Source organism: Theobroma cacao, chromosome 6 (assembly GCF_053813885.1).
Source record: "Theobroma cacao isolate CCN51 chromosome 6, ASM5381388v1, whole genome shotgun sequence".
Classification (NCBI taxonomy): domain Eukaryota; kingdom Viridiplantae; phylum Streptophyta; class Magnoliopsida; order Malvales; family Malvaceae; genus Theobroma; species Theobroma cacao.
In genome coordinates, this window is record NC_142644.1 from 1,925,702 (window position 1) to 1,939,539 (window position 13,838).

At 35.0% G+C, this 13,838-nt stretch overlaps 1 protein-coding gene across 2 annotated transcripts; it reads right to left on the reverse strand.

The window, feature by feature from the left end:
- Window positions 1–3,805: 3,805 nt before the first annotated feature.
- EMB140 (EMBRYO DEFECTIVE 140) lies at window positions 3,806–12,650 on the reverse strand. Of its 2 annotated transcripts, none has more exons than XM_088807446.1 (14): window positions 12,318–12,650; window positions 11,821–12,225; window positions 11,458–11,733; window positions 11,132–11,266; window positions 10,892–11,017; window positions 10,219–10,263; window positions 10,028–10,132; window positions 9,665–9,807; window positions 9,452–9,575; window positions 7,687–7,761; window positions 6,177–6,545; window positions 5,949–6,041; window positions 4,968–5,124; window positions 3,806–4,235 (listed from the first exon to the last, which is right to left on the reverse strand). In XM_088807446.1, the coding sequence occupies exons 1-14, from the start codon at window positions 12,531–12,533 to the stop codon at window positions 3,979–3,981; spliced, it is 2,526 nt and encodes an 841-aa protein (XP_088663572.1). In that variant the 5' UTR covers window positions 12,534–12,650; the 3' UTR covers window positions 3,806–3,978. The 2 variants fall into 2 exon arrangements, with proteins under 2 accessions (XP_088663572.1, XP_088663571.1); XM_088807445.1 differs by having other exon boundaries at window positions 3,806–4,238.
- Window positions 12,651–13,838: the final 1,188 nt, after the last annotated feature.

Here is a 13,838-nt window from a genome sequence, read left to right on the forward strand (position 1 = left end):
AAAACCAGCTTGCTGACATCTTAACAAGGGGCTTATTACCTATAATCTCATTTTCATTTTGTCTCCAAACTTCTCTTCGTACCCTTCATCATCAGTTTGCAGGAGTAATAGCAGATTATATGCAGTCAGTTCCATCAGTTTGCAGGGTTAGATTTTATTTGGGTATCCGCAGATATACAATCTGATAATATAGGGTTTGGATATCTTATATTCGGTTACGGGAATGAGTTGGAGTAAAGATTTTAATATCCATCTTGGATTCGGATTAATTTTGATTATCACCTTAATGTATTGTATTTTAATGTACTGTACATTTGATATAAAATGAGAAACCCTCATTCAAGCAAAGGAAACATATAGTGGGAATAGAAAGAGTCAGTACAGCATGAAACAGTAGGCAAATTATACATAAAAATCTAAGCAAAAGTTAATTTGATGGAAAAGCAAAACATGGGGGCCTTAAACTCTGTGTGTGCATGCATGTGGTGTGAGCTTTTGCATAATTGCATGAAGGAAATGCAGGAATGATAATGATGATTAAAGGAAAAAAGAGAGGTTGGACAAAAGGGAAATGTGCAATAAAATTTGAAGACAGTGTATCAAGACGCATGCTTAGGCCCCCGCATGAGCAGAGAGAGGGAATTCAAGCTTTGTCTCTGTGCCTTCTGCATCCCATCTTTTGCCTAATTGTAATTGTGCTCTCCAGGGTCCACTGCCCAATTGCTCCTAACATCTTTCCTTCACACGCAACCACACTCTTTCAATGTACAAGTATCACTTTTCTTTTCATTATAATTAGGCATAACAGTTAGACTAACCAACATCTATTTGTAATATTTATATTTATGTGACGTTGACATGGCATGTTGAAGGGTGAAATTATCATGTGATCATGTAATCATGTTACATTAACAGGCCATATCATCATTCATTATAACAAATCAATATGTTAAACTAATATCATATGATCTAAAATAACAAGTGTCATTTTAAAACTACAACAATAACTATAAGAACTAACACTCGAGCTAAAACTAAAGAGAGTTAAAAATAATGTAAATGAAGAGAAAATGCTTTTGAGTTCTGATTCCTATATCCTTTTCTTCATCAAAACTTGTAGTAGTTGTCATGTATCACTCTTAGGCTTAGCATTCATCCACTTTCATTTAAATGTTGAGCATGGTAAGGTAACTGTCCTCTGATCTCCTTAGCTTTAGAACCTGCAAAGACAAAGAAAGAAAACATAAGAAGAGAAAGGAGGTTAAGTTAGCATGCCTAACATTTAATTAAGAAAGCTTGAAGTTCTCAAGGGTAGCTTTCTCTTCTTTTACCTAGTTTGCTTTGCCTTTAATCTTTTCTTAGACTGTGAATTTAGCTAGGCTAACCTAGTAAGGAGGTATGCTTTGCTTATGCGATATTTAAACTTGTGAATGAAATGTAATCTAAGTCATTTCTCCATTTACTACTTAATAATTCTTTAGCTTTCGAAGGTCCAAGTCAAGACAATGCTTCCCCAGCATTCCTTTTTCCAATTTATAAATATTACGTTAATTTCTTAGTCTAGCATGAATAAAGGTAGATTTCTTATGCAATTAAGCCTAATAACTTGTAAAAATCTGATATTGAGGTAGGTTTAGACTCTCAAGCTAGCTTGTCTACCTCTAAATTCAGTAGGGCTTATCAAAATTGACAGCTTGCTCACCTCAGGTCAGCTTGCTCATACTTGTCAGATTGCCTTCATATATATGTACACATATATTTATATCGTATTAATTATATTTGGTGAAATACATATATAAACCCCCTTAGCTCCTCTGGTCTAAGAGTTATGTATAAGTCAATGGTTGCTGGAAAAGTGACTCTCGAGCACATGGTGTTTATATATTGTTCAGAAGCTGTTCAAACTCTACTGTTTAACAGGGTGTTTTCACTATTTGTTTCTCTGTTATGGTTTCCAATGTTTGCTTCTTCTGACGCTGGTAATGGCCGGATTGGTGTCTCTTCTGCCATGTCATGTTCTGCAACGGATTTTAGGTGTTTAGGTTGCTGTATCTTAGGTGTGTTTCCTATGCTTTGAGCTGTAATTTCTTATTTTCAGGACTGTTCTCTGGATTTATACCTGGGTTGGGATGGTGTTAATATGCAGAATTGCTGAGGTCTGCAACTTGGGTTTGACTTGTTCATTTCAGATCAGACTAAGTCTAGGACACTGATGGTAGTGGCAGGCAGTACTTATAGGCTGCTGCAACTCCACCCATCACCCATGACCCATGTCTGCATTCCACTTTGTAGCCAACCAGGAGAGGGTTAGGCATGATAGTTATAACTTAAAACCCAGGATATTTGGCGTTAGGATGAGTGTTCTTTTCCCTGAAAGAGTGTAAAATGGAGGTGGCGTGTAAGAAAACTCATGGAAAATTGATGGAAAGAGTCAGATTTGGTTATAGTGGAATGGTGCAGTGAAAAATGTATGCATGGTGTACGGAAAGTGACTTTTCCCCACTCTTTACTAAGCTGACATGAGCAGAGATCGATAATTTTCATGCTTTTGATATCTTATGAAGAAGAGAAGAGAAGAGAAGGAAAAGTGATTCCCTGAGTGAAAGGTGACAGAAATTGGCCAAATCTGAAACCTCTGATCTGAGCCAATCACACTGCAAACACTGCCACAGGTTGTGTGGCATTCAAGCTAATTAAAAAGTCTTTTATCTTCCCGACCAAAGATTCATCTACCACACTTGTACTCCTCCATACATATCAAGTACCCACCCCGTGGATAGTGGGATGCTCTCAATTTCTTCAATATTAACGTTGCTTCCATTCTCTCCTGTTCTTTTACCCTACTTTATTCTTTTATTTGATTTACAGAATAATCATTTCACAAAATAGTCATTCCGAATGAAATTAAAATAATTTTTATGAATAAAATCAAAATAACTTTAATTTTGACCAAATCACAGAACGGGTGAAATAAATTTTTGAATAAAAATGCCCTTTTAATTATTTCGATAAAATACTACCCCGTGTATAATAAAACATAACCTTAACATATAAAAACTTATCATTTTCATCTTTTTCTCTCACTCCCTACCTCATCCCTCGACCGGAGAACGGCGAAAGACGACGACAACCAACTAAACCTAATGGCACTTAAATTATCACATTAGATGTCAATGACTGTATTCAATAAGATAATATTACCATAAATAGTATTTCAATTAATTTTAAAGAATATCCCAAGGAAATCATTAAATTTTATGGTTTTACTTTTTCATTCCTGCTAGGGAAACATGGGCCTCTAAACCTAATGGTAAAACTAAATGCACTGCAGATTGATTAAGTGATGGTAAGTAGCAGCACCAGTGATAGTAGCAGTAGTAGTAATGAAATTGAAATGGAATGATTGGGTAGTTACAAGGAGTAGGTGATTGGGTTTACCACGTGTGAAAGCATGCTCCCGCAGACCAAAGCATTCCCTGCCTATCAAACGCCAATAACAAGACAACACAACCTTCCTTCTATCTCTTGCTCTGAGCCATGACATGATAATCATAATTCAAACATCCACATCCACACTCTGCAGGCCATGCCTTGCCTGCTGGTTTCTCAACAGTACTCGCTAGTGCTTTGGTGGTCCAGACTCCAGACCGGATGTCTTTATAGTTTCATCCATCCTGCCTTTGCTTGAGACAAAGAATACTGCAAAGCAGCACCCACCACTCTAGGATGCCCTTTTTCTGGCTTATCCCATCTCGGATTTGGGAGCTGGAACTCAAGGATGAGCTGAGCTTTACACAACAAAACATTGTGAACCAAATGTAATTGCAGCAATTTTATATGACCATAAAGAAGGCTTTAGCGGCAATGAGTTATTAAAAACCACAACCAATTTATCACAAAATTGGTATTTAGCTACTAATATTTGTACAAGGATAATATTTTGAGCATGCTGTTAATCAGTAACTTTGAGAATGAACTTCAGATTTTCATGAACATTTTTCTGAACTCATCATTTGATTTTGGCTTCTCATCTCCCTCTTCCCTGGTTTCTGGTTTGTTACTAGTCCATCCGAGTGGTCTAACATTTCTTGGCACCGCAAACGTGTTCTTCCCCTTAAGCTGGAAGTTCTCAACACGCTTGCTAGCAGTAGATTGTGGTACCCTAGATCCCTTAGGGCTTTCAACAGATTCTTTAGATGCAGAACTCCCATCAATTCCACTTCGGTTGCTAGCATCTTCTGTAATTTCAGTTTTAAGAACATAAGGAAAGAAACTGCCAACCAAGCTATGAAGTAACAGAGATAGAGCAAATGACAGAAAAAACAAATTTGACAAAAGCCAAGGGAGAGAAAATTAAATGTAAATGTGATAAATAAAACTTGAAAATCACCTTTCAAACATGCCAAAAACTGCTAAAAAACTCAAAAGAATTGTTTTTTTCTATTAAATATTAAACACATCCCCTTCTTCCTTTGTCCTCAACAAGGAAAAGAAAAAAGCGAGGAAAAAAAAGATCACACTCATGCACCAAAAAGAAATAGTAGGAAGTTAATCCCTCCCCTTGTAGATAATAACATTAAAAAGACAGAAAGTTGCTGGCTGAATTTTGATTATCAAGACTAAGACATGAAATAACATGCTTCACAACCAGCCCTGCTCCTGCTTCTTCCCAGCATTTCTTTCCACTAGACATTTTCTTCCCAAATTCTTGAGCATGCTACAAGTCTTCAGGACTGAACTATTCTCATTATCAAATACAAATGTTCATGCACATGATACTTAAACACATTCAAAATGTTTGTCATGCATTTTAATAAATTAGGCATCTGCTGCAATTACCAAGAAGGTATGTGCATCATTGCACAAGCAAGAGTAAGTGCGCAAGGAGAGACAGACAGAAAAGGGAAATGGAAGAAAAAGCAGGGGGTCGAGCAAGGAGAGAGTATAATTCAAATCCCCTGACTTACCATGTCCACCAGGTGCATTAAGAACAAAAGATTCCCTCTCACGTTGCTTAGGATTTGACCGTGCAATGCTCAACTTCTTCCCAAGCAACATTTGCTTATTCTTCATTACAGCTGCAGCAAGGTGTTCATCATCCACAAAATCCACATATGCCAGTCCCTTCAATATCCATTAGAAGGTATAAGAATCACTATGCGATCTGATGACTAATAAATAACAGAAAACTCTTCCAATACGTTAATTATCACCCAGTTTGGGAAATGGGGACCTAGACCTTACTTAGGTGCTGTTGTTAAATTTTCCATCAACTGAAATCTTGATGCTGAAAAACTAAGTGCTAAATACTAAATTTGTACTATACAAATCATTTGGTATACTATTGTAGTTAACTGCAGAGAAAATTTTATTGAATTTATTTTAAAAGAGATATGATCTTACAGGGATTTTATATTGAAAATTTTACCAAACACCACCTTAGACATGTAAATAAAATATTCATGGAGAATCTAGTCTTTTCATCACTTGCCCTTAATCATCCATTAGACTTAACGATGCTGAATGCTTGAGACATCTTGGTGGACATATTCGCTGTTAAATTGTTAATGCCAGCCAAAAATAGGGAATGACATTCCTTATCAAAACACAGATGTCCATATAAAACCCGACACAGCAAATATATTGGGATTGTTTAAACACAATATTCCTCCAGTGAAATTATATCTACTTCAAGAGACAGTAAAAAGCGGCTCATAAGGGACATCAAACTGTACAATACATGACCTAGTACTAGTCAAGAAAGACTGTAATAAGGAAATTCCAGCCAGAGCACCAGACAGAAATCTAGTAAGCAACTCAAGCAGCCAGTCTCCGATTTCTTTGTAGCAGCGCAGTCGCAAAGAAAGAACAGTAAAATAACAAATGGGGCATGTGCATTTGCACGCACATGCACAGAGAGAGAGAGAGAGAGAGAGAGAGAGAGAGACCCTTGATTTTCCAGTGAACCTGTCATGCAGAATTCGCATTGAAGTGATCCCACCAACATCACTAAAGAATTGACGTAGATCTTCATAATTTGCCTGCTATCCAAGAAGATAAACTTGTCTATCAGCTTGCCCAACATTAAACAATATGAAGAAACGCAAGGGTGTCCACATATTTGAAAGAGGGAAAGAGCAGATAAGGGGAAGCAGACAGGAAGGGAGTCTACTTGCCTTATAGTCAAGATTTGATATAAATGCAGTGCACTGATCTGTATATAATCTGGTTTTACCAGGACCAGTGTCTTTCATCTGCTGCTCGTTTACTGGTTTGTCAACCTTGCCTTTTTTCCCTTCCCCATCATTTGCTTCGGCTACATTCTTCCCCTGTGTGTTCTCTTTCTCATGCAATTTTTTCTGATACTGAGAAGCATTTTTCTGCCGCTTAGCTGGAGACTGTTCATCAATTGCACTTGAACCTGATTTCCTCTTTTCACGTGCAGTTTTCTGAGAGGTTTTCTCTCTTTTATCTGTTGCTTCAATGACAGATTTAGATTCCTGCTGTAACCTAAACAATTGCAGCTCCTTAAGACGAGGGGTAACCTGAGAAATGGAACAGCAAACAAGGATTATTCTGGCTTTGTCAAAGACAGCCAGGGTTATTCATCAACCAGATGACACTTTGTTTATTTTTACATAACCAGACTAGTGTACAATATAGTGAGTTTTCTCAGACATATAGTTAAAAAACCAGAGGCTGTTATCAATATTACTAGCATGCCTTGTTCACATTCAAGAAAGATGGTTCATAAGGGCACCAGAAAGAGTACTTTACTACGTCATTGATTTGGATTAACTAATCATGAAGCTTCATAAGCATAAGTCACTTACAAACACTGAACAGTGACAAAAGAAGAAATATTTAAAGAAAACAATGACTAATGACATCCCATTAGAAGAGCAAAACAAAAGTAATGAAAACATATGACCAAATCTAACAATTTTACTAATTAACGCCATTAAAAATATTTAAAAAGCACTGTATATCTTTGTTTAACAGGGGAAAAATATGTTTTCAAGCTTCCACCTGAAAATCAAGAAAACATATCAAATACAGTTGTCCAAGACTAAAAATAATAGAAATTTTCATTTATAATGGAGCAAGATTTGCTGCATTTTAAGACTAAACATAGCATAACAACAATAGATCAGATAGATCGTTCTTTTCACCTGACACCTAGTGCCAAATCTCTCATCCACAGCCAATGAGAAGTGGCAAGTGAATAAAAAGTTCTATATTCATGGATTCATTAGGATAATAGATGTAGAAAATTGACCAGCTCAGAAATGGCAGTAGACATAATAATCACCTAAAGCAATTAATGGTGAATGCAGGTGATTTAGGATTTCAACTTTTACTCCACATTGAAGTGTTCTTTTTTTTTTTTAGAAAAATAAAATAAAATAAAACAAGACTAATTTGCAAATTATATACTAGTAAGTTCTTCGTTGAGTAAATTATTTATTCTTTTAAGACTGTTTTGATATTCAATAGCAAAGATTACTAGCCAAAATAAAAAAGTTTTGACAATTTCTGGAACGAGTTTTCCCTCTTTGTCTTATCTATTTGATTTGAATCCATCTTCAAGGCAGTGAGATTCATTGTTTTTACATGGAAATGTGCTAACAATCTGAAGCAGAATCATTATCTGAACAGCAGAACCGAAAAAGTAGTAAGTTGTACCTTTTGCAAAGCATGGTCGAGATCTTCCAGTGTTCCGAATTCCCTCTCAAAGCGCAACCAAGCATGGCACAAGTCCTGAATGATTCTGTTTTTTTAGGAAGGAATGTATCATCTAATTACAGTACAAATATTGAGCAATTGAATAATTTTGAAGCAGTCAGACCCCAAAGAACACCACCCTATATACCAATCCTAAAAAGATTGTTTTTAATCTTACACACATAAAATAAACTTATCTAAGTTATCATAGGCACTGTAGTAAGACTGTCTGAGACCAAGACAGGTTGTTGGCAAACAATTACATCAATTGAGAGGATAAAATCAATTTAACCTTCAAAATGATGGGAGTGATGAGTCAAGCCAAATAACCAAAAAATAGGAACCATAACACAAAAATATTAGAACTATGGCCTAAAGATGAATTGTTAGCTCTTGTTACATATGAACTATACATGCCACATATACATGCATAAATAAGTCTAGTTTAACGCCATTTTTGTAACATACTACAGTCAAGGTTCAATTTGAGATAATTCACTTACCTATGATAAAAAAAGAAAAAAGAAAATGATATCCTCTGTCACACATTACATCTGATTTCATCTGGCTTTCTAGTTGCCATGAGCATCAACAAGTGTTGCTATATGTTAAAATAGAGAAAACTACCATGGACTCCTAGAGTGAAACTTCATTATTACTTATAGTTGGCAATGGGACATACACTGAAAAGGAAATGTAGTCCACTTTAGATTATGATGTTAATGCAGTGCAACCATGGAAGAAGAACCTTTATTACTTTCATATATGAAATTTCAATATTAGCAATTTAAGATTTCACTTTATAAAATTCTGGCTTTTTTATGTATAGGGGAAAGATTATAATTTTATGCTTCCTGCACCTAAAGGTTAACTTTTATTTGGCTCGTATCAACCTAGAAGTTTCTAGGAGTTAGGTTTATTTTTCCAGGAACCAAGTTGGTTCATTTAGTGATTAGTTTCCAATTAAAAATCCTAATCTTAGAGGTTTAGGAGGAGACTAGGAGCCTTTATATTTCCTTATGCTTTTGATCAATAAAATATGAGAATTTTGATTTATTAAGCAAGCATTTTTTGCTCTTCTCTCCTCCTCTCTTGCTACAATCTTCTTCATTGCTGTTCAAAGCAAAAGCATGGGAATCAATAAACATGCTTTCTTCTAATTTTTCTGCTGCAAAAATTCCAGTGACCTTCCCTTTAATTTCTGGCACTTTGGAGATCTAACCTCAACTGAATCAAACCCTAATTACTACCTAAATCTTACCTCAAACTTCCTACATTTAGCAACAAACCCTAGAATCCCTAATCTTCTAGCCCCCAGCCCACCATAAAGCCTAAGTAGACATAATTCCTAAAACATATCCTATGTTACCATGTGACATGTGCACACCCTAACACCTTTTTTTCCAAAAATAAACAAGGTAAATTAATAAATAAGTTGGAGAAACAATATATGATCTAAATTTTAATGCTACTCCAATTTTTATGAATCCAAACTTAAATATTCTCACACTTCCCCCATATTCAACAATAAAAAACAGAACAAGTATAAAAAGAGTAATGAAAAACATTTGCTGCATAGATGGCAAATACTCCACTGTGTGCTACCTAAGACTTGATAATTTTTTTTATTATCTTTTTTAAGAAACCCACTAAACTGAAGAAAGAGCAATCATTGAATATAATCAAGTCGTGCAATTTACAAATTGAATAAACATGGAAAATATACCTCTGAACCTGTTCCACTGACTCTTTTGCTGTAGCATCTCTTATATATGGCCCTGACTTCATTTATATGACCTAATTCAATTTCCATTGATATATAACCTTGCCATGCTTCCAACATTGAACCACTGCACAGACATATACATTCATGAAACCTGTGAAACATCAAATAACTGAATAACTAAGGACAATTCATGCAAGCTTTTAATAGTCAAACCAGGTCTTAAGCAAGCTCTCCCAAACACCACGTGCTGCAACTAAATCATTGCCCAATTTCAGCTCTAAGCGGGCCCAATAAGCATGCAAACGCAATAAACCATCAGCATTCTTCATGTGTGGGGATAAGTAATCTGCTGCTTGCTGAAAGAAAGACCACACAAAGTCAAACTCAAGTATACAAAAGGGAACCTATTTCCTAGCCCATATAGCATGAAGACTATGAAGTCCAAAGTATTTTTATATACAATTGCAATGACTATTAAAAATGCACAATACTTATGTGCTTGAGAACCTTCAATCATGCTTGACCTCAACCATGAAAGTCATTTTAACACAGAGAAGAAAGAGTTCACATATAAACCTGAAAAGATTCCCTAATCAATGAATAGTTCAACACATCGTCTCCTCTAGCTGATGAAATTCTACGCCTCAAGCCATCTACTCGGGTGAGGAACAAATCAAGGTACTACAACAAACAAAAAAGATTAACAAAAGTATCCAAAGCATGAGTACTAACAAATGAATTCAAAACATGATTAGAAAAATCCATACCTCCTCAAGGGTTGAAAATGTGCATTGCAAAGACTTCTCAAAGACCTGAAACAAATTTAAGAAAAAATTCAATTAAATAGGATTGAGAAGAATCATAAACCAGTCAGAGTGTTATAACCATTCATTAATATAACCAAGTAAAAGAAATTTCCTTTTCAAAGTAATTCCTGAAATTTCTACACATTTTAAAAGTCAACTGCCAAAATCAATAGGTCTAAAGCCACCATGAAAAAGCGACAGCATTCAGTTCATTTGGATGTGGAAATAAGATCGTATTACATGATGATGGGAACATAGAGATAAGATTACAACATGTGCAGAAGGCAGCATGGAGAGATTTTGAAATAGAACTCTTGTTTGTTGCACCTGGATGGATAATCTCCCCATTTTCACTTTCTTCTTTAAGCTTGCGGTAAAACCTAAGGGCAATGTTTAACCAACAGAAAAATAAATATACTAATTTTTCTCAGTCCAACTACTTTTCCAAAACTTCTTAATGCCTCAAGCAAAGAATTCAGGTATTATATGCAGAGGCTATATGTATCAAACAAGCAATCCAGGTTTCTTCTCATCAGCCAATTAACAAAGTTTTCTTCCAAATAACCATTTGATATGTACTCCAAACAAAAAAAGAAAACGGAGGAAATAATCTCTGAATATAACTGCAACATACAGAAGATATCTCTTTCTCAGAACCATGGCCACGCTCCAAACATAGCAAATATCGAACCCAGAGTTCTCCAACCCAAGGACAGTTTCTTGTAGCCCTGGAATAAACATCCTTCACAACATTTCCAGCCTAAAAAGATAAAAAGAAAAATAAGAATAATTGCTAGCATGGCAAACTCAATAATAACAAGTAAAAGTAAGAACCTGCATGGTTAACTCAATAATAGCGAGTAAAAGCAAGAACCTTCAAGGTTTTATCAAGATAGCGCATATAATCAAGCCAGAGATCACTTGACACAGGAAAGTCAGTTATGGCACGTTCATACAGAATTTGGACTCGGGCTGGATCACCAAAGGATTGTTCATATTCTAAGTAACTCTGCAATAAATTATTTTTTTAGTCGACTACAGCACAACAGTACAATAGCATAAAGAAGAAAAATGAATAATTTAATCACATAAGAAAAGGCAGGCGGTGCTTTTAAGTAAACATGAACAAATGAAATTTAATTTTAAAATTATTATTGAATAAATGAATAACTTATGAGATTTTAGAGGATAATATTATACCATGAAATGTTGAAATCTCTCTGACTCAGATATATCCTGTCTAGTGATCTGTTCTTCATGATGAGCGCGGGCATTGTACATCTCCTCTGCCTTTTGGTAAGCTGAAGCAACATGGGATGAAATCCCATCCACAGTGTCGGACTCAGCATCAAGAGCATTTCCTTGCTCCACCTCCCAAGCCTTGTAGGCAAGAAGGGTTGCCCTCAAGTTAGCAAGAGGAATAGACAAGTGACGGTGGAATATACTTCGTATGCACTGGACCTGTTTCTCTTTAGCCTGAAAGGCGAATGGATAATAATCCGTCATGCTCAAAAAACATGTCCTTCAACAGAAAAGTCTACAAGCATAAAGAAATATTCCGACCTGAATGTCGGAGTGGTCAATAGTAAGCAAAATAGCTTGCTCAAATTGGGTGTAGGCATCCCATATTCGAAAGCCTTGAGCAACATGCAAAGCAGCAGCAGTAACAGCACGCTCAAACAGATTCCTTGCCTTTGAAATCCCATCAGCTGAACATTGACGTACTTCTGGATCATGTTCTTGTGCATAATTCAGGTACTCACACCAAAGGGAGACAGAGAGATACTCGGAGATGCCCCTCTCGTAAAGCTTCTGGACTGCCTCGAAACCGGAATCATCCGAAAGAGAAGCTTCGTCTTTGGCCCATTCCATCCACATTGAAGGACTCAGTGGAAACAGTGCATTCATGTTCTCCCTTGCTTCTCGTAGCTTCTCAATTTCACCCCTTTTCCTCAAGAGCTTTATGTACTGGGAAACCAAACCAAAGGCATTACTTTTATAAGTAGAACTAGCACTGGTACTAGTAGTAGGAAAATCTTTGATTAACTAGGACCGTCTACCTGGACATGAGCGTCGTAGTTGGAGGGATTGGTGGAGAGCTCAGATTCTAGGGTTTGAAGCTGCTCATTCTGCTCCGCTTCGTCTTCCGAATCGCTTGACTCCGAATCGCTACTGGATTTCGAGCTGGTTTTAGGGTTTTCAACAACGTCTCCTTCCCCCATTTCAGTGTCTTCCTCTTCTTCTGTGGAAATTGGTGATTTCTCAACCTTCTCCATTTCCCTTTCTCTTTCCTTTTCTCTGTTCTTTTTCTTTTGTCTTTGCTCACTAATTTCTTCTATACAGTGAATTTTTTTCTTTTTTTTTTTATTTTCAGTGAGTTTTAATGGTGGCCCAAGTATATCAGTCAATTATATATATATATATATATATATATATATATAAGAAAGTCTTAATTTTAACAAATATTTTACTGAGAATATGATTTTAATTTCTAAAATTATCATTATATATGAAAATAAAAGTTCAATATAAATATGTGTTTTTTAAATATAAATTTTTATATAATAATCAAACTTTATTCCTTAAATTATTGAATAATAACACGATCAATAAAAACATTACAATCTTAATAAATATAATTCAAAACTAATTATGTAACATTTTAACCTAAAATTATAATAAATACAAATTTAATATTAATTATTTAAATTTTGTCCATATATTAAGTTACTAATGTATGACTTCAATTGATAATGTTATCCCAACAAAATTAATAATTTTATATATTTAATTATATAAAATTAATAATTTAATTACCAATAGTATTGCTTATTTCATATATTTCAATGTGTTTAATTTTTACTTATCAAATTAATAATTTTAATTTAGATTAAAACTTATTATCTTTTTTTCTTTTATAACAATAAATATTATATGATAAATTGATAATGATTCAGACCTTGAAATATCATTATTGTCTAAACAAAATTTAAATGTTTTCCTTAAGAATGAGAATTGAAGAGGATATGAATGAGTTTTGAAATTTCTATTATTTGATTATATACTTATGTTTATGGGATAGTAGTTTGTGTTAAATTTATACTTTATTTATGTAATGTATTTGTTTATTTATATTTGGTGTAATTTATTTGCTTGTAACATGTTTTTATTATTCAATTTATATATTAAATTATAGAATAATTTTATTAATAGAAAATTTATTAAGTAGAATTATAAAAATAATTAAAAAAATGAGTTGGCCCAATCCAGCCCACGGGTTAACAATGGGTGGGCTGGATTGAGGTTTTGATGGTTAATATAAAAAATAGATTAGTTCGGCCCAATTCATATTTTATTAGCTCACAAGGACTTGGGTTGGGTTGGGTCGGACCAGCCCACATTGACAGCTGGGTAAATTTGTTAACAGACACGTGTCAACTCTTCGACAGGCCCCTGCTTCCTCTGAAACATAGTCAAAAGTCCTTATGTGTTCTAAATTCCAATTACTTTTGTTGTTCAAGCTCAGCATTGCTTATACCATTTGGATCCTTTCTGATCTTTCCCATCTCAAGAGAGAAAAG

Bases quoted from the DNA above. Each gene is read 5' to 3' on its own strand.
- EMB140 (XM_088807445.1), bottom strand. From the start codon at position 12,533: ATGGAGAAGGTTGAGAAATCACCAATTTCCACAGAAGAAGAGGAAGAC. The intron at 9,576-9,664 runs GTTTGACTATTA...ATGTCTGTGCAG, and splicing joins GAGAGCTTGCTTAAGACCTG to TGGTTCAATGTTGGAAGCAT. The intron at 7,762-9,451 runs GTATATTTTCCA...AGAATCATTCAG, and splicing joins TCAGTGGAACAGGTTCAGAG to GACTTGTGCCATGCTTGGTT.